The sequence below is a fragment of the Calliphora vicina genome, chromosome 4 (genome assembly GCF_958450345.1).
Source record: "Calliphora vicina chromosome 4, idCalVici1.1, whole genome shotgun sequence".
Taxonomy (NCBI): domain Eukaryota; kingdom Metazoa; phylum Arthropoda; class Insecta; order Diptera; family Calliphoridae; genus Calliphora; species Calliphora vicina.
Genome location: NC_088783.1, coordinates 3378151 through 3396799, shown reverse-complemented (window position 1 = coordinate 3396799; position 18649 = coordinate 3378151). Strand labels below are relative to the sequence as shown.

At 27.5% G+C, this 18649-nt stretch overlaps 2 protein-coding genes across 4 annotated transcripts in view; both read left to right on the top strand.

Moving 5' to 3' along the window:
* goe (gone early) overlaps positions 1 to 13692 on the top strand; it is a 45569-nt gene extending 31877 nt beyond the window's left edge. For all 3 annotated transcript variants that reach the window (XM_065508669.1, XM_065508670.1, XM_065508668.1), the window contains exons 5-14: positions 6604 to 6724; positions 9065 to 9158; positions 9228 to 9276; positions 9347 to 9501; positions 10373 to 10500; positions 10563 to 10770; positions 10833 to 11000; positions 12078 to 12262; positions 12336 to 12953; positions 13246 to 13692. In XM_065508669.1, coding sequence (XP_065364741.1) covers positions 6604 to 6724; positions 9065 to 9158; positions 9228 to 9276; positions 9347 to 9501; positions 10373 to 10500; positions 10563 to 10770; positions 10833 to 11000; positions 12078 to 12262; positions 12336 to 12953; positions 13246 to 13333 — 1814 coding nt within the window. In that variant the 3' untranslated portion in view covers positions 13334 to 13692. The remainder of the gene's footprint in view (positions 1 to 6603; positions 6725 to 9064; positions 9159 to 9227; positions 9277 to 9346; positions 9502 to 10372; positions 10501 to 10562; positions 10771 to 10832; positions 11001 to 12077; positions 12263 to 12335; positions 12954 to 13245) is intronic.
* On the top strand, positions 4322 to 5563 carry LOC135958960 (uncharacterized). Its single transcript, XM_065509908.1, has 2 exons — positions 4322 to 5094; positions 5160 to 5563. Exons 1-2 carry the CDS (start codon positions 4575 to 4577, stop codon positions 5363 to 5365), a joined length of 726 nt encoding a protein of 241 aa, XP_065365980.1. The 5' UTR covers positions 4322 to 4574; the 3' UTR covers positions 5366 to 5563.
* Positions 13693 to 18649: the final 4957 nt, after the last annotated feature.

Genomic DNA, 18649 nt, shown 5'->3' with positions numbered 1-18649 from the left:
CGAGCTGGAAAAAAATCTTAGTGAAATAAAAATGTATAGAGACTTTATCACTTTGTAGGCAAATTTAGACATGTGAAACAAATTGGTGGTAGAAAACAAATACATAGATTTATGAATTCTGTGTAAAATGTGTGATAAAAACGAATTTTGGAAATGAAGGATTTATAAAGATAATTATTTTATATATTTTTTGGTTGAAATATTTATTTAATTAACACCTGTGTGGTCTTACTATATTTTTTTCTCTTAAATTTTTATGTTTTTTAACATCTTAAGGAATTGTAATTTAAATTTACATTTGTATGTTGTTTAAATCCAAAGATTATCATAATCATAAAAATCTTAATGATTTTCCAATCATCACCTGTTGATTAATGTCATTCACCCATACATACATAAATACATACTTAAAATATTCAAATTGACATTAATAAAAAAAAAATCTTATCTTAGAAATTTTTACAATAACCGCTAAAAATACAACCTGGTAACAAAGAAAAAATTATAATAAAAACCTAAACAATATTACAGGCTGGCTAAAGGCCATTTTCTTATACAAAGTCAACGATGAGTAGTAGTCAGTCTATCTATCTCATTGTCCATGTGTTTGAATCAATGCTCAACATTATCAACATTTTATGTCATCTTTAGTGGTTTATTATAATCTAATCAAGATCACTCACTTATAGGCCTCATATGGTTTTTTTATTTTTTTTTGTATTTATTATGTATATTTTTTGTTGACAATTTATAACTGTCAAAATTAACAAATTATGGCAATTTTTTGTTTGTTGAAAATTCAAATTTATACATACATTATGTATTAAAGAGAGGTAAAAAAAAAATATAAAAAAAATTTATTGTCAACTTTATGGATTTTGACAGAATTTTTGAAAAAGTAGTTAAATCTGAATTTGAAACTTGTTTTGGGTGAAATCGAATTTGATATTATCACTTGGATTACGAATATCATAGGATTTTGAACTCGAATGTGTAAATAATGTTTATGTTATTCGTTTAAACACATTATGCACCTAATTTAAATGTTTCTCTAATTGACAATAAAAATTGGCGCCATTTATTTGGTGTTATTTAATTCGGAGAGTAACATTGTCTCTATCTGCCTCTATCTTTATTTCTGTCGTAGTGGTTTTTGTTATTGTTCTTGCATAAATTAATTTCTTTGATTTTTCTAAATTATTACCATAGATAGGCTTTATTTCATCTATCTATCTGTCGGTCGGTCGGTCAGAGTTTGAATGTGTCTGTGTGTGGTATTTAGTATTTATGTAATCGCCTGATATTCACTTTCGGTTTCAGAAACTTAAGATACATATTTGGTGGACAAGTTTTGTTAGCGTCTTCTAAGTATCGAGTGTCTTATTGTGGGATTCTTTTTAACCTTGTTTCTTTTTATAGATTCGATTGATTTAAATATTACCTTTGTTGATATTTTTATTTTAAATTACAATAAATACTATGATTTATTAGAATGTTTGTATATTATAACAAATAACAATTCAAATAAGTTAATATTAAGATTTTCAATTTGCCATCTACTTCTGGCCGGTTTAAATTTTGATATACACGAGTATTGTATAAAATAATGATCAACAAATATGTAAAACAATGTGTGTACTTGGGAGTTTATTTGAATACGAAACTTCATATAAACTGTATCGTTGAAAAGTTGGACAATGAGGATACAAGTTAATGCCATATTATTTTAATTCTTAGAATATCAGCCTAATTTCCGAACTGTTGTTCAAAATTGGACAAATTGAACTTGCTTCTGCTATGGTGTTAAAATTAACATTTTAGGTATTTACAGATCTCTTTATTTTTTATTTCATATAATGATGTACCTAAGGTTTTGACCTTTTGTTCAAAAGTATTGCGAAATTATGAGAGTTGTTATTAACACAACTCTCATAGTGTAAATAAATAACACAGATATACAATCAGCGTTGCCACTCATAAAATATTTTTCCTACCAAATTTCTAATTAAAAACTACCAAAGCCTACCAAAACCTACCAAATTTAAAATATTTGAGAAATGCTGTATGAATTCGTTTCAAAATTAATAGTTAAAATTATATTATTGCTGCTATAAAATTATCCAGAGGAAGAATGATATTGAAGCAGAGTTTAACACATATTATTAGAAAATAAAAGTTTTGAGAGCCCTTAGGCATTTTTTGAACTCAACACTACTAAATAAATACACATTTACCTGACTAAACTAAATATTTTAGAAAATGCTATCTTCATATTTTGCAAATATGTAGTTTTATTATTTTGGCTTAACATAAGTAATTTTTTCGTTATTATTTTAATTATTTTGTTCTTAAAAATACTTCTGTATTCAGAAATATCGTAGCCTACCAAAATACCACAAATATCGGAACAAACCAACCAAACTACCAAAAGTCAATTTGTTAACTTCAAACTACCAATTTTGGTCCAATTGGACCAAAGCGGCAACGCTGTATACAATAGTGAACAAAACAATATGCAGGGGCAATTATGTTTTCTTTGAGTTCATTGAGTACGGATATACTTATAGTTTTTCTCGATCACTTCGTTTTGAGTGAACTAACAAAGCTATTATCAACCGATTTTCAAAAAGTATCTTTTATTTGAAAGGTATCTTTATAATAAAAGAAATAATTTTAAAATCAATTTCATAACAACATACTTATGATCACATTTTTGAAGTTGTAAATCTAAGAATGTAGCTTAAACAGAAAATTGTTTTTTGAGAGACAATTTTGCTGTATGTTTTTAAGTCTTTAATATAGACAATACGGATATCTAATGATAGATATTTCAAAGGCCTTTGCAACGACGTATATAAGACCATAGTAAGTTGGACATACAATGGGTCAAAATCGGAAATATTTTTTAACCCGAATTTTTTTCACCAAAAAAAAAAAAATTAAAAAAACAAAATAATTTTTTTTAAATTTAAAAAAAATAAAAAAAAAATTAATTTTAAATAACAATTTGCAAAAAAAATTTTCCAAAAAATTAAAAAAACAACTTTGGAAAAAAAATTTGGTTTACCTAAAAATATTTAAAATTTGTATTTTGAAGTATAATTTGGTGAAGGGTATATAAGATTCGGCACAGCCGAAGTTCTTTGATTTTATTTATTATTTTCGAAACTTGTTTCTTTCTCCTATCTTTATAAAAGTTTGGGTTTCGGTATTAGACCGATTTTATTCTTAATCCAAAACCAAACATTCGGCCGAACTCTAAACATTTTAAAAAGTAGTTGATGTTTGAAAATGGCGAAAAAAAATTAGATGATAATGGATAAACGTTAGTTATGCTAGTAAGAAAAAATGCATATTAGAGATTTTGAGAATCTTGGAAAGGTGAAAATATTATTGCACTATAAAATTTCCCAAAACTACTCAAAAATGTTCCTAGTTTTAGACAGATATCATGATGTAGAGATTTTCGAATTTTTATTTTTAGACAATTATTTAAAATATGTATGCATTTCACACAATTTTACTGCTTACTATAATTTTTATTGTATTAAGTAAACGAATCTTGAGGTTGTAATTATTAAGAGATTACAAGAATAATAGCTGGAAAACTTAAAATGTTGTACATCTACTTATGGTCCCAATATTTCTGAGGTTCCCCGTATTCAGCACGTCCGATGGTTGGTATTCAGCATACATATTTTAAATAATTGTCTAAAAATAAAAATTCGAAAATCTCTACATCATGATATTTTTGAAAATACTAAAAATAGCTTAATGACCTAACATACTCGTATTCTAAAAATGCCGCAAGTATTTTTTAATCCAAACGATTTATTATTATCTTAATTAGAGAAAAATTAATAAACATACATATTTCATTTTGAATTTAAAACAATAGTTGAGTCATTATAATTTTCATATTTTAAAAATATTGAACGAACAAAATATTAATAAAAAATATTTAAAGCGGCTTTATAGAGAAATAAATAAATTTAAATAATTAATGGGTCAACCAACATCTTGGTCAGAATATCAAATATTACACATACCAAATAAGTGCGAATAAACCAAAAATTCAACCACATATCACCGAAGATGGTGGTTTGGCGAAGACCCCTAAATACATGGACAACATCAACTCAACAGCTTGTTGTTGTTTTTTTTCGTAAAATATTTTTGTCAACCAAAAGATGGCAACAACAAATACGAGTAGAAGGTGTAAACATGGTGTTCGATACTGTTAAAGAGTAGGCTTAACTGAACTTGGTGTTGTCTCAAATGAAGAAGTTGAAAAAAACACACTTTGGACAACAACAAAATTCAAAGACTAAATCTGCATATTTAAAAATATCAACTAAAATGAAAAAAAGACAAGTTTATAATATAATGTTGGGCTTTGATTTGTGATTTTTGAAAAACATATAATTTTTGTATAAAAGTAACGAGATCATAAAGAATGAGTATACAGTGCAGTGTTACAATTTAAGCAAGAAACAAGTCAAACAATCAAAGAAGAATAATTAATTCAAAAATCAATTTACAATAAATATTCAAGTGAAAAATCCTTAAGCAAAATGCGTGTGTTCGTAGTATTATCAGCTTTGTTGGCTGTCGCCTGTGCCGCTCCCCAGTATGGTTATCAACCAGCTGGTTCTGGACCAGCTGGTGCTTACAGTGGATTATCTCCAGCTAGTTTGCAGCCCTCATCACAAGGACATGGTGGTGATAAATATTTGCCTCCTGGCCCTACCACTGTTGCTCCAATTGTACGCAAACAGTTCTATGTTGTCTCTGCCCCCGAAGATGATGATAGTCAACCAAAAAATAAGCACTTGGTTTTGGGTCGTCCACAAAAGAACTATCGTGTTGTGTTCATTAAGGCTCCTAACTCCGGTGCTGGTAATGTCAAATATTCTGCTGAATTTGCTCCTCAAGAAGAAAAGACTGTCATCTATGTCCTGAGCAAGAAAGACAATGAATTGGATGCTGGCGATATTGCTACTCCTGCTCCAACAACAGCTAGCAAACCCGAAGTCTTCTTCATTAAATACAAAACCGACGAAGAAGCTCAACAAGCCCAAAAGGAAATTCAAGGTAAGTGTTTTAATCATACAAATTTATGGAGAAAAACTTATTATAAATTATATTATCGTTTTTAGGCGAATACGATAAACTTGGAGGCACCAATGAAGTGGCCGATGAAACCACTGCTCCAATCACTTCCGTTATTGGTTCTTTAGATGGTCTCAATCCCGATGGCAGTTACAACTATCATAAACAATCAAATGTAGGACAAGCTAGTGGAAAATATCCCACTGTTCAAGCTCCCGGCTCTCAATACTTGCCATCCTTGTTCAAACACTAGATCTTAATCGAATCGTAACCAGTGATCATCACTTATTCCATGCTTGACGTTAATGTTAAATGATGTGTTAAAAAAATTGTTAATTGTTTTTAATTAGTTTTTAAGCTTAGATAATGTACAAATCACGAATTGTTGCCATACTTCATAAACAAACATTTTGTACTAGTAGAATAAAAATTCAATTCATTTTAAAAAAAATCTTGAGTTTATTAATTATTGACTTATTATCTTTTCATCGGAATCCGCACATTTTAATTACATAATATTCCACTAAATTTTGGAAATAATCTGAAGTATGTACTTGTTGTTATAAGAGAGATTTCACAGTGGTTCAGAAACCAATGTTGATAAATTAATAAATTAATAAATTGAGTTGATTTGATTTGTAATCGTACAATTCAGTAGCAAGTATGTAGAAACCGAATATATTTTTACCAAATGCTAAACATTATCAAAATTCTTGAATACTTTTACTTAAATTTCACATTGAAAAAAAAAATTTCGTACTAAATACTTTTTGATGTCCTCCATCGTTTTAATTTAATTTTGGTTCCGTCCAAAGCATCAGCTGAGCTTTTTATTGTATGTTAACAAATAAAACTTCAGGATTGTTCTTAACTAGTGTTAACTTTTGTGTTATTATCCAGAAACTGCAATATGCAGTTTCGGCAAAAAGCCAAACATTTGTTACAAAAGACTCTATAAATACTGAAATTTACATCAAGGAATGTTTAATAAAAGGATGCTTTTATTCATAAGACTTCCAAATGTATCCACTTATGTTTGGCTGATTTGGCATCCTGTCACTATGGTAAGGTCTTGAGTGGTACAAGAACAATAATGTTGTATTTGTACCAAGAGAGGCAAATCCTCTCTTGGCTCTTGTTAAAGTGTGGTAGATTTTAAACGGATATGGACTGCCTGTTCGAACAAAGTGACAGAAAGCACAATAAGAACCTTAATGGAAGGGTTTCCGGAAAAGGTTCATAAATCTAAATAAAAGTAGTCCTTTCGTGGCTGCCCGATTTGTATATGGCGAACAACTTATTGTTGTTCATCATCAGAAGGAGCTGTACAAATATAGAAATGTTTCATAACAATCGGACACCTGATCAAATCTAAAGTGAAATTATTATCACTACATGGTACAATCAATTTTTAATAATTATTTATAATGTGACATAAACTACATAGAAATGTTTTAATAAATTTGTATTTATTTAATATTCTGTTTACAGATGGTTGGCAAGCATTTAGAGATTCTATTCGCCTACAATATTGGGAATATAAAAAGGCCTTGGTACATTTACAGGCAACTTATGGTATATTCCCATATTATAAAGTTGCTGTTGAAAATCGGTAAGTTGATGACAAATTAAAAATCAAGAAAGACATTTACATATTAATTATAATAAATTAGAATGTTAAAATTAGAAAATGTCTCAAGTGTTGCATTGAATTCTAATTTAGTTGCGCCAGTCTCTTGTGTTTGTGGATGGCAGAGGTAATGTCGGATTAAGGAGAAGAAAATTTTACATTATTTTTTGTTGTTGGGCAAGAGACTTGCGCAACTAAATTGCCTAGTGTGAAAGGGGTCGTATTTTAAATTACGAAAATATTATAAAATAATAAATAATAAAATACGAACTTTGTCAAATTATATTTAATGTTTGTAAATTGTATTAACAATTTAAGTCACTCCGAAATTGTCGTTATCATTTCAATACCATTACCGAAACTACAAAAATACCGGTAGCAAAATAATGAAAGTTGGTATGCGATATCATAACTTTTTTTCGTTTTGAATCAGTAGCTAATTTTTATCAAATCTTTTTTGTCAAGAGCTTCCGTAAAAGACTCATGGTGACATTTTATGGATAAATTGTATTCACATTTTCTTTAAGCACTCTTCCTGGTATACATATACATTAGAGTTATTTTCAAAAATTTAATTTGCGGGTATCATCATTTTTCTGAAGGTTTTTGCGTAAATAAAAATAATGGCGTCCTTTTTTTTTGAAAATTTTCACTCCTTGTGGTGGTTCAAAGCACCTAAAGACGCGCATTTTGAGCACATTTTTTTTAGAGAAAAAACGGTTGAATATATTGCAAATCTGATTTCACCAGTCCATTCTGTATCAAAAATTAATACAATTGATGTTCATTGAATCCTTAAAAATAGTTCAAAAACCCACAACAGATGGCGCAAATCTCATAAAAAAATAAAAAACAGAATTTTAGTTTTTTTAAACATGCACGATGAAAAGACATTTTATGCTTAGGAAAACGACACCAATATTTCCTTTCTATCGCTAACCATTAAAAAGTTATGAGGCTTTAAAGTTATTTATTTAACAAGAAAATAATAATTTTAAAAAAAAGTTTAGAAATTTGTTTGTTAGTTTGCCTTAACAAAACATTTTTAAAGCCACATAACTTGTTAACGGGTTGTGATAGAAAGGAAATATTGGTAACGTTTTGATAAGCTTAAAATAGCTTTTCATCGAGCATATTTAAAAAATCTAAAATTCTTTTTTTAATTTTTTTATGATATTTGCGCCCCCTGTTGTGGGTTTTTGGAACTATTTTTAAGGATTCAACTAACATCAATTGTATTAATTTTTGATGCAGAATCGACTGGTGAAATCAGAGTTGTTATAAATTCAACCATTTTTGCTCTACAGAAAAATGTGTTCAAAATCCGCATCTTTAGGTGCGTTGAACCACCACAAGGAGTGAAATTTTTCCAAATAAAAGGACGTCATTATTTTTATTTACACAAAAACCTTCAGAAAAATTATGATACCCGCAAATCAAATGAAGTGACCTGGTCACAAACGAACTCTAATATACATATCTCCATTAATTGTGCTAGAGTAATGAAAGAAGGCACTGAAAAATTTACTGCCAAACAAAATATTTACTAAAAATTTTGTGTAAGTAAATACATATGGGCAATTCCATATCATCATACGTGGCATTTGTAGGCCTATAGAATGGAATAGATTTTGCAAATATAAGAGTATCTGAAAAATAATTTGGTATTCATGTTCCATTCAGAGGGTACTATATTTTAAAATAATAAAAAGTTCTTTCGAAATATTGTTGTCCAAAATATTGAGCGAAATAAGGGTACATGTAGAAATATGCGAAAATATTCGAATCGTGAGAGGCGTTATGTTTTCTTTTAATTTCTTACACTAAACGAAATATTTTTCCTTTACAATCTGTCATATTTAAATAAAAACAATCTTTGGATGATTTTATAATAAATTAAATTTAATATCGTACGTGACAGATTTGTCTCTTATAATACAACAATATACATATATTTTGTAAATATATGAATACAAAAACTAAAAAAATTAATGGAAAATATACATTCGGTTTCAATAAACAATTTGACAATAGCAAAAAAATAAATCAGCGTCAAATTCATTTCATACTACAAGCTAATTGGGAGCCTAGTTTTCGCCGCAATTTTAGCTTAAAACATACGTAAAACATTAAAAAATTAAATATAATCAGTTTAAACTATTATTTTTGTCTATAAAATGTTGTAGGGTTTTTGTTTTTTCAGTGGTGGTAGCGATTCTCGTGGAAATGCCCATATATCTTATATTACAGACACACATTGCTTTACACATAACCTGATATTTGCCTTTATATTTTAAATAATAAATTAAATTGTAATTATAGGTTCAACAAACCTCATGACTATATCATAACATTGGACGAGGGAGAGATTGGATTACCCGATAAATATTTCTATAATCGCGATCAAAATGATGAGGTAAATTTCATAGTTTTCTTTTGTAAAGTAAATTATTGTATTCTCTATGTCAATTTCATATTTTTGTAGATTGTTCGTGCCTACATTCTTTTACTACGTGATTTTGCCATTAATATGGGTAAGAGTACAAAAATTATACAATATAAAAATGTATGGCAAAGATTTATTTTACCTGATTTCACTTGCAGGCATTGTCTCGGGGGAAGCAGATCTTTTTGCCGATGAAGTGTTTCATTATGAAAAAAGAATTGTGAACCACATTAATCTATTTAGATCATCATCAGAGGAAAGAGTTTTAAATGAAATAAAAACCCTAGCTGAAATGAAAACTATTGCACCATCGGTAGGTATTGGTTAAAAAATTAAATTTTTCTAGCAAATGTGCTAAATTGCCATCCAAATTTATTCAGATATATTGTTTTATTATATGTATATATCGTTAGCTAAAAGGCAAAATAACGAAACTTCATTTCAACAATTTTTAAAGTGGTGGGTAAAAAACATTTGAAAAATTAAAACTACACACAGTTACTAAAGTATACGTACGATCCACTTTTTGGGCCTTTTTTAAAAAATCTATATATTTAAAAATACAAGGCCTGACTCATTCATTCAGTCACTCACTAATGACTGATGAGTGAGTCAGCCCTTGTATTTTTAAATACTGTAAAGTAAGTTTAAATACCTTAAAGTATTATATTTACAACTTTATTTTCCTAATATATTTTATAATTTGATTAAACATTTTATATGTTTTATTTAATATATTTTATTCTTTCTCATTTTATTATAAAAGAATAACGAAATTCTAACAACAACAAAAAATATACAACAAAAACAAAAAAATCTTCATTTTATAATAAAATGAGAAAGAATAAAATATATTAAATAAAACATATAAAATGTTTAATCAAATTATAAAATATATTGGGAAAATAAAGTTGTAAATATAATACTTTAAGGTGTACAGTTTCTTTTGACGCTCACAGTATATAGATTTAAAAAAAGGACCAAAAAATGGATCGTACGTATACTTTAGTAACGGTGTGTATCTGTGAAATAAACTTAATTTCTCAATTAATTTTTATAATATTTTTTAAGTTGTTCATGATTATCAATCAAATATTGGATTTTGTTATTTTTGTTACATTGTTTTGCATTTTATATGATGATCTACATTTTAACGAGAAATTTAATTTCTTTTATTGCTAAAGCTTCCCATTTTGGAAACATTACAAGCTATGTTTCCTCATACAAAAGTAACTGAGGAAACAGAAATCTTGGTAAAAGATGTTGAATTTTTCCATCAAATATCAACTGTTGTGGCTACGTCAGATAAAAAGTAAGTAAACATACCTATTATTTATTAAAAATAAAAAGTAAAAAATTCGTTTATGCTTTCAGACCAATAAATAATTTCATTATTTGGTCATTGGCCCGTAATTTGTTGCCACATTTGTCGAAAGAATATCGGAATTTGGTAGAAACTTTTGATCATGCAATATATGGACGCACGGCAACCTATCCCAGATGGATGATTTGTACTAAAATCGTTAAACAGTGGTTACCATTTGCAGTAGATTCTTTGCAACAAACTAAGGAACTGGAAAAGGTAAGGCCGTTGATTTTAAACATATATCTATATCTAATGGCTTTTTTAATGTTTCAATTTAGTTCAGCACAACATTATCAAATCATAGAAGATCAGCTTCCCTTAATAAAACCAGTGATAACGATGAATTTCTTAAACTCATGTATTATAGTTTAAGAAATCAGTTGCAACAGTCTGTTGATGAAGCCAGTTGGATAGAAAAAGATATTAAACATTTTATAAATGAAAAGGTAATGATTTTTCTTTATTACAATTAATATCGCTGTTAACGAATTATAAGCAATTTTAGATTTTAAATGAAAGAATATGATCCAACAAATCGAAGACAAAATATCCTTGTGAAATTAAAATTGTTCATAAAGTTTTTGGTAATAATTTTAATATCCCAGCAGTTAAGCAAGTAGCCAATGTATGTATGTATCCCTTATAGACAGTAATTGTCACTAATGTCTTGGCGGATTCCAATATATATTTTGGGTTATTTGACATTTTGTAGTGCAGAGATAAGACAATTGGTTACTTTATACATCCCAGGTAATCTAGAGTGAACTTAAGTGTCGCTAAGTAATCTAGAGTGTAGTCACTTTAAACGTTTTGTGAGTAATTCGTACAAACTGGTCTTATACAAATTATGTTGATATAATTCTCATACAGTTTATTTTTAGTTTTGCTTAAGTGTACTGATAGTCACTTTAGTGTATCTTAGTAACCTATAGTGAAGTCACTTTAAACGTTTAATTTGTACTGAACTTTAGAAAGTAGTTATTTTATCCACCAGAATTGGCTAAATTGGAGATTTGTCGGAGAAAAGTTTGCTTACAATCAATCGTTTATTAGACTATCTGTGATATGTCTTTTTAGATGACTATTTGTGGTCAATGTTAAATTTGCATCCATTAATGTTAAAATAACTAGTTATGTAGCTGATCAAGTAACCAGTTAGGTAGCTAGTAAAGTAACTGACGATATGTATGTTGTATACTTTGGACCAGCTATCGGACAGTCTCATTGTAATGAAAAAGCAATTGAAGTTACTAGTTCCCACCCTAAATGTGGGGAAAATCACTAGTTCGGGACTGTCTCCTAGTACTGCTGGGATTAAGATCCACTAGAATACCAGTGTTAATATATCCATATTTATGAATACATACAAAATTACATTGAGCATGTCTCTTTGTCAGATATGAAAAACTTTGGAATAATTTAGTTTGTTTTAAAAAATGTTCGTTATTTCTTTAGTAATTTATGAAGGTGATTTCCTAATACCAAAAATATATAATTTCGAAAAACTTTTTCTTAAAATCTAGCTCACAACAATGCGTTTACAGATTGGTATACCAGAAGAAGTATTGACAAATAAAAGTTACATTAAGGAATATTACAATGATCTCTTACTAAACAATCTATTTTTTGTGGAACATTTACAATCTATATGGAGTTTCCGTAAAGCGCGAATGGAAGAGAAGTTAAAGGCCTTAAATATCATTGATACGTAAGTAGAACTAATATTTGTGAAAAATAGTTTGAATAACAATTAGTATTATTTGTATTATATGATCATTTAGAATAATTTCTGAGATGTATACTTACAATGAGTCACCATCTGTGGCCTATTCCAATATGCTCAATATGCTGGTTATATCGCGGGGAATTGCATCTTCTAAATACTATGATTATCGTTATCCCATTGCTGTTAATTTCGCACGCATTGGTTCCGATATTTTGGAAGTTCTTATCGATAGCATTTCAACGTTTGTCGAACAATTTAAAGCTGACAGTACGATTTCGTATGGAACAAATTTCAATTTGGCCAAGGTTGATGTGGCCTGTATTACACAAGATGAACAGGATGTCGACGATTTGAAAGAACTTTCTGAACATGCCTTAAAAAGTTTTCACATCACCTTAAGTTCAGCTAAAATAACAGCAAAAGCTCTTAGTTCATTTCTTAGTGCCATCGATAGTTCATCTCCTATAATTGGGGCTTCATTTGATCAGGAGCATACATATGACAGTCTAAGACTAACGGAACGCTTACGGCTGCCAGGCTTAAGGTCGTTCAACGAAAATGAACTTTTCACTTTAGCTTATATGCAAAAACACTGTAGTACTTTAATTGCTGATAAAAAGGATTATGCACGCATCAAACCCCATGTGGAACAACAGTTAGCTGAAAGATACTTGTAAGTATATACATATGCATATTAGAAAGTCCCAAAAAAAACCTGACTAAAATAAACGACTGAATTTCGAAAAACGGATAAAACCCTTTAATTGCTTTATACAATTCTATGTGAAAATTTAAAAAACTTAAAATTTGTACCTAAAATTGTAAAAGTTCGAATATGTTAGACGTACATAATACGTAAATGTCAAGTAACGCATTAAAAACGCATTATACCAATATTTGATGTTTAATTTACAAAAATGAAAAAAAAAATGATTTCTAATAAAAATTTCTCTTCTTTTTATTAGATTTAACGCCACTTGGAACCATATTCAGTTTTTACCACTCTCCACTAGCTGTTCTGTTCCATCTGTACGATGTTCAAATATTCTATAATTAAATCTTAAAGCCCTCCAAACGTACTCTAATCCAAAAGCAAATACATACATACGTCTGTAATATTATAATGAAGGAACGACTCACTTGTCAGCACATAGATTCGATCCGTTCTCTCCGCATAGCTTAAGATTAGGTTAAGTATTTTATTAATTTCACATATCAACTTAAGACATGTGATTGTAACATTTAATCAAACGTCAATTTGTTAACTATTCCATAGGTATAGAGTATACTTACGTAGAATTCACAATAAAAAAAAGTAATTTATTTGTAGCATTTATTACCTAGAATAGAATACTACACAACATTTAAGATTAAATTTTTCCAGAATAAACAAACGATTATAATAAATAAAATTTTGAAATAATTTATTTTATTTATAAACTAAATAACAGACTAAAATATTTCTATTTATTGTTTGCATTAAATAATAATTATTTATATATGTAACAAGAAAAATAAAAATTTTATTGCCTTTTTAAAAAATTATAAATTCTTTGAAACTTGGCAGCACTGCCAAGAGGTGCTGATAACGCCATCTATTGTTCACATACATCTCATTTTCAAAAAAAAAATCGATGTGGCAATATTTTTCCAAAATAAGCATGCCACTATGGAAAACAGTCTGGCATTACCATAAAAGTAAAGATAATTTCGTGCAGAGTTGCCAGACCGGATTTAGTGGTAAGTGATTTTTCAAGGAATGTTGCCACATCGATTTCTTGAAATGCAAACGAGAACAACAGATGGCGCTATTAGAGCATATTACCAGTGCTGCCAAGTTCGATAACCTATTTCTAATTTAATCCTAAAAGTAGGCAATATACTTTTTTAGTTTTTTACGTTGTACAGCGGTATAGAAAAAATGGGACGCTTAGTCCGATTGGAATGAAATTTGACACGCGCAAAAAAGAAGTATTGTCGAGACCGCATGGGACCAGCAGGGGTCCCCAAAGTAGGACAACTCGGTTATGTTTAATTTTTAAAACGCTCCTATTTCTTCGTTAAAACTTAAACTCGACATTCATTCAAATCCTTGGACTAAGGGTTTGGAAGTTACAGATTTATTTAAATGATTAAATTTCTTAAAATTTTTCATAATACCCAATTTAAACAAGTACAAAAATTTTATTGTTTCTGAAATTCGACAAATAACTACAGATAAAAGGAGTCTTCTATCACTGTAGATGAGTGGTCCGATAGCTCCTTCTATAAATATATAAATATTACTGCAAGAAGTTACAATTCTGAACACAAATGTTTAATTTAGGACTTGATTGAACCAATGAAAATAAAAGGTGCGGAATAACATATTTGTTATTTATAAAAAAAGGCTGAATGATTTTAGAATTGATTTCGAAACAGAAATTTTAGCGCCTAAACATGAACATATGCTGTCGAAATATTAACAGAATCGCAATTAATGATCAAAATATTAACATAGATTAGAGTGGTGTTGAAAGTGATGGCCAATGTGATTTTGAAACGGTCGTCGAATGTTATATTGAGGGTGATATTTATAATGATAACGTTGAAATAGTGTTGCAAAATACGTAAGTGTTGCAAAATATTTAATAAATCTAATGATAAACACAAAATATTGGAAACTTACGTTTTATTGCAAGTAAAATATGGAGTTCGTCTTATACATGATGTTATTAAACATCGTTGGATATCTTTGTCTAACATGGTAATAAACTTTTTGCGTATTTATAAATGCGTCAATCATACACTGTTTGACTTCAAATTAGCCACGTTCAATGACAATGATATCAAACTTTGGACAGATTTGTGTAATTGCCTAAGACCAATTGATTAAGCAAAGATTCGGCAACGTTGATAGAGCTTGATGGTATAATACAATTTGTTATAAATAATTTAGAAAAACTGAATAATTCATTTACTAAAGAATTAGTTACTCATTTTAAACCCCGAATTAATGAACGACATAAAAAGTACTTAATACGTTTATATTGTACTTGAATTCAGGATCATGTCCAATTAGCTTAATTTTTTTAAAACATTGCTTCAAAACGAAAACCTAGCGAATTGTTTTGTTGATTGTTTGGGAGGGAATCTGATCAGAATATTTCTGATGAAAATTATTTTTGGTTTTTCTTTAACAATACATTTTTCTTTTGATTTTTGTATTTGTAATAAATCTTTTTATTTATAAATGATAAATAATCAATATTTTTCCCAATTTGAAAATTTTATGGAATATTTAAAAAACATAAATTTAATAGAAAGAACCAGAAACAGTTCAAATTTAAGAATTGCGAGGTGCAGACTTGAAACAACTAAGCAAAGAATTTAATATATTTTAATATAATAATTTATAGCAAAGTTTAAAAGACATTAACATTTTTGTTCAATAATTTGGAAATGCTCTTAATGTAATATATTTTACATATTATTTTTCTTAATTAAAAAACTTTTTCATGTTTAAATATGAATACAATATTATTTAATTATTTTATTTAATTTATTATATAATTATTATGCCAACTTGCCTCAATAATGTCATAAGACGCCGAGGCTAATAATAATTTGTAAACGTAAATATTTTGTTAATAAATTAATAAAACTTTTTTTTAAAAAATTTTAATTATTCAAATAATTCGATTAATTTTAAACGAATCGAATTATTCGAACAAGTTAAAATCTCTTATTCGAACAAGAGAATAATTTGAATACTCTAGTTTTGAAACGGTTTTCAATAAAAAAAATTACCTACCTACCATTTAGAGATGTTCGTTCGTTCCATGTGATAAATATCAACTAAGAGTTTGTAATTTTTTACAATAATTTGTTTATTAATTTTTTGGTATTTTTTTTAATTTCATTTATTTATTGTATCATAAAGGAATGCATTCATTAGGACAGGGATGGGTGTGTTAGTATGTCTTTGTTTGTATCTTGAGTGTGTAGTATTTGTGTATCTGTATTGGTAGTGATTTGTTTTTTTTTTAGTTTTTTTTTATTTCAAAATTATTAGTTGTTTAATTGGATCAACTGCTGCAGTTGCTTGTTTTTGGTTTCGTCTATCCTCAAGATGTCGCTTTTTATATATTTTAATCTTTTTTTTTTGGGAGGGGATTAGAATTTTTGTATTTTTATAAGTTTTTATTCATAAATCAGATTTGTTTTATTTTATATTTTTAACAATTTATAAAACTTTCTTTAGAATATTAACAACTTTTTTGTTTTGTATTTAGCAAATATTAAGTTTTCTAATGATTTTGTTTTGTTTTTGTTTTTTTTATTTTTATTTATTTAGCATTATTTATTATTTTGTTTAGATTTTGTGTTTTGTAACTCATAATTATTAATTTTATAATTATTATCGATTTTTACATACTTGATGTTTTTTGCTTTTGGTTTTTAGTTACAGTTTCTTATAAAGGTTTCTTCTTTTTTTTAATACTTTCGAGGGATTTTTAAATGATTTTAATTTGTTTATTTGTTATATTCTTCTAAATTATTGTATATTAAATATTTTTGGTTTTAATTTAATTATTACATTTAAAAAATATCATAAGCATCATTTGTTTTTATTCTTGCAATCTTACGTTTATTTGCTAAAAAAAAGTTTGGGTTTTCATTCAAAGACTGATTGATAAAATAAATTTGAACTGAATTTATTTAAAGAAAACTAACGTATGTCAACATAAATTTAGTAGCAAGTTTAATGGATTTGAAAAGTAAGTTGTTTTAAGAAAATCATACTACAATAAAATGGAAAAATCATAGGTAGTGTTAGGATTTTTTATTTATTTTATTATAATTACATTAGTGAACAAGTTTTTTGCACAAACCAACTTTTTTGCTGCATGTGGCAAGAATATGGAAGGAAACTTTGTTCGATTTGAAAATTGTTCTTCAAGACTGAATGTTTACTATGTATTTTGTGCAAAAACTACTAGTTTACTAGTTTCATTAATTATATTGTAAATACATACATACGTACATACAAATATACATAAATACGTATGCATTTGAATATTTCTTGCTACATTTTAAATGTTAGATATATTGTTCTATAATTCTTAAATTTGGAATTGACTATTTTAATGTATTCATTTCATCACTTCTCACTTACATTGCTTTCATCTATATCTTTTTGGTTTTTATTAAACATAATTTTAAATTTAACCAGAATAGTGTTTGTTTTATTATTATTTTTAAATATTTTCCGTTTATTCCAGTCTTTGTTAATAAAATAAATTAAAAAATAAAAAATATTTTAGTTTTAGTTTTTTTTTTATTTATTTATTTGTTTGTTTATTTTAATATTAATTATTCTGGCAAAGCTCTGTATTATTTATTATTAATAATTGAGTCATAAAATATTTTAATGAACTTTTTTTTACTTCTGTTATTTAAGTCATTTTTGGCATTTTTATCTTTAATTATCTGAAGTTTTAAATGTGTGATGATGATTTTATTTTATTTATTTTATTATTTTGTTTTTTATTTTTATTATTTTTTTGAATGTTCTTTGTTAAACAAGCATTAATTTAAAAATTTTATATTAATAAGTTTAATTGAATCAAAAATAAACAGATTTTTTAAATCGATATGTTATTTTTTAAATTTAAATTTTCTCTAATGCTTTCATTTTGAAGGGGGGAAGGCTGAATTAGTTTTAAAGAAAATTAAGCCATCATAATTTAAAATTTTGCAAGGAATAACAAAAAATAATGTGGAGGGACAACAAATTATAATAAAACAATTGATAATAAAAACAGATTATAAAACAACAGTTATGTTTTTGGAATACAGACCATTTTTAGTAACCAAAATGGGATTTAAGTTAATTAATATCATTTCTAAACATTTCATATATTTACAATGAAATTTGGTGAAGTATTAGTTTTCTTATTGAATAAAATTTTCAAATGGCAGCTTTATGTTTTATACTTGTTATTATTTTGAAAATAAATATATGTAATTTAATTAAATACATACATATACATATGTAAATATAATTATTATTAAATGTGACTTGCTGTGCTACAAAAGGTATTTATTTTTCTCTTGATTTCGGCCTAAAAGTATGTTTTCGAGTGAGATTTATCAGTATTCTTCATAAGCTATGGCCACATCTAACAAACTCTTTTTTTTGAAGAAATAAGTAAGCATTAAACATTATTTGCGCCCAATTTTTATTTAATAATTAAATTGCATTAAATGTTTAGCTAATGTGTTCCAAGTCCAATGCACATCCTTTGATCTGCCTTCTTACTGTTTGATGTGTATGCCACACACATGATAATTCGATTTTACCTGATGTACCTACGCATTTGTAAA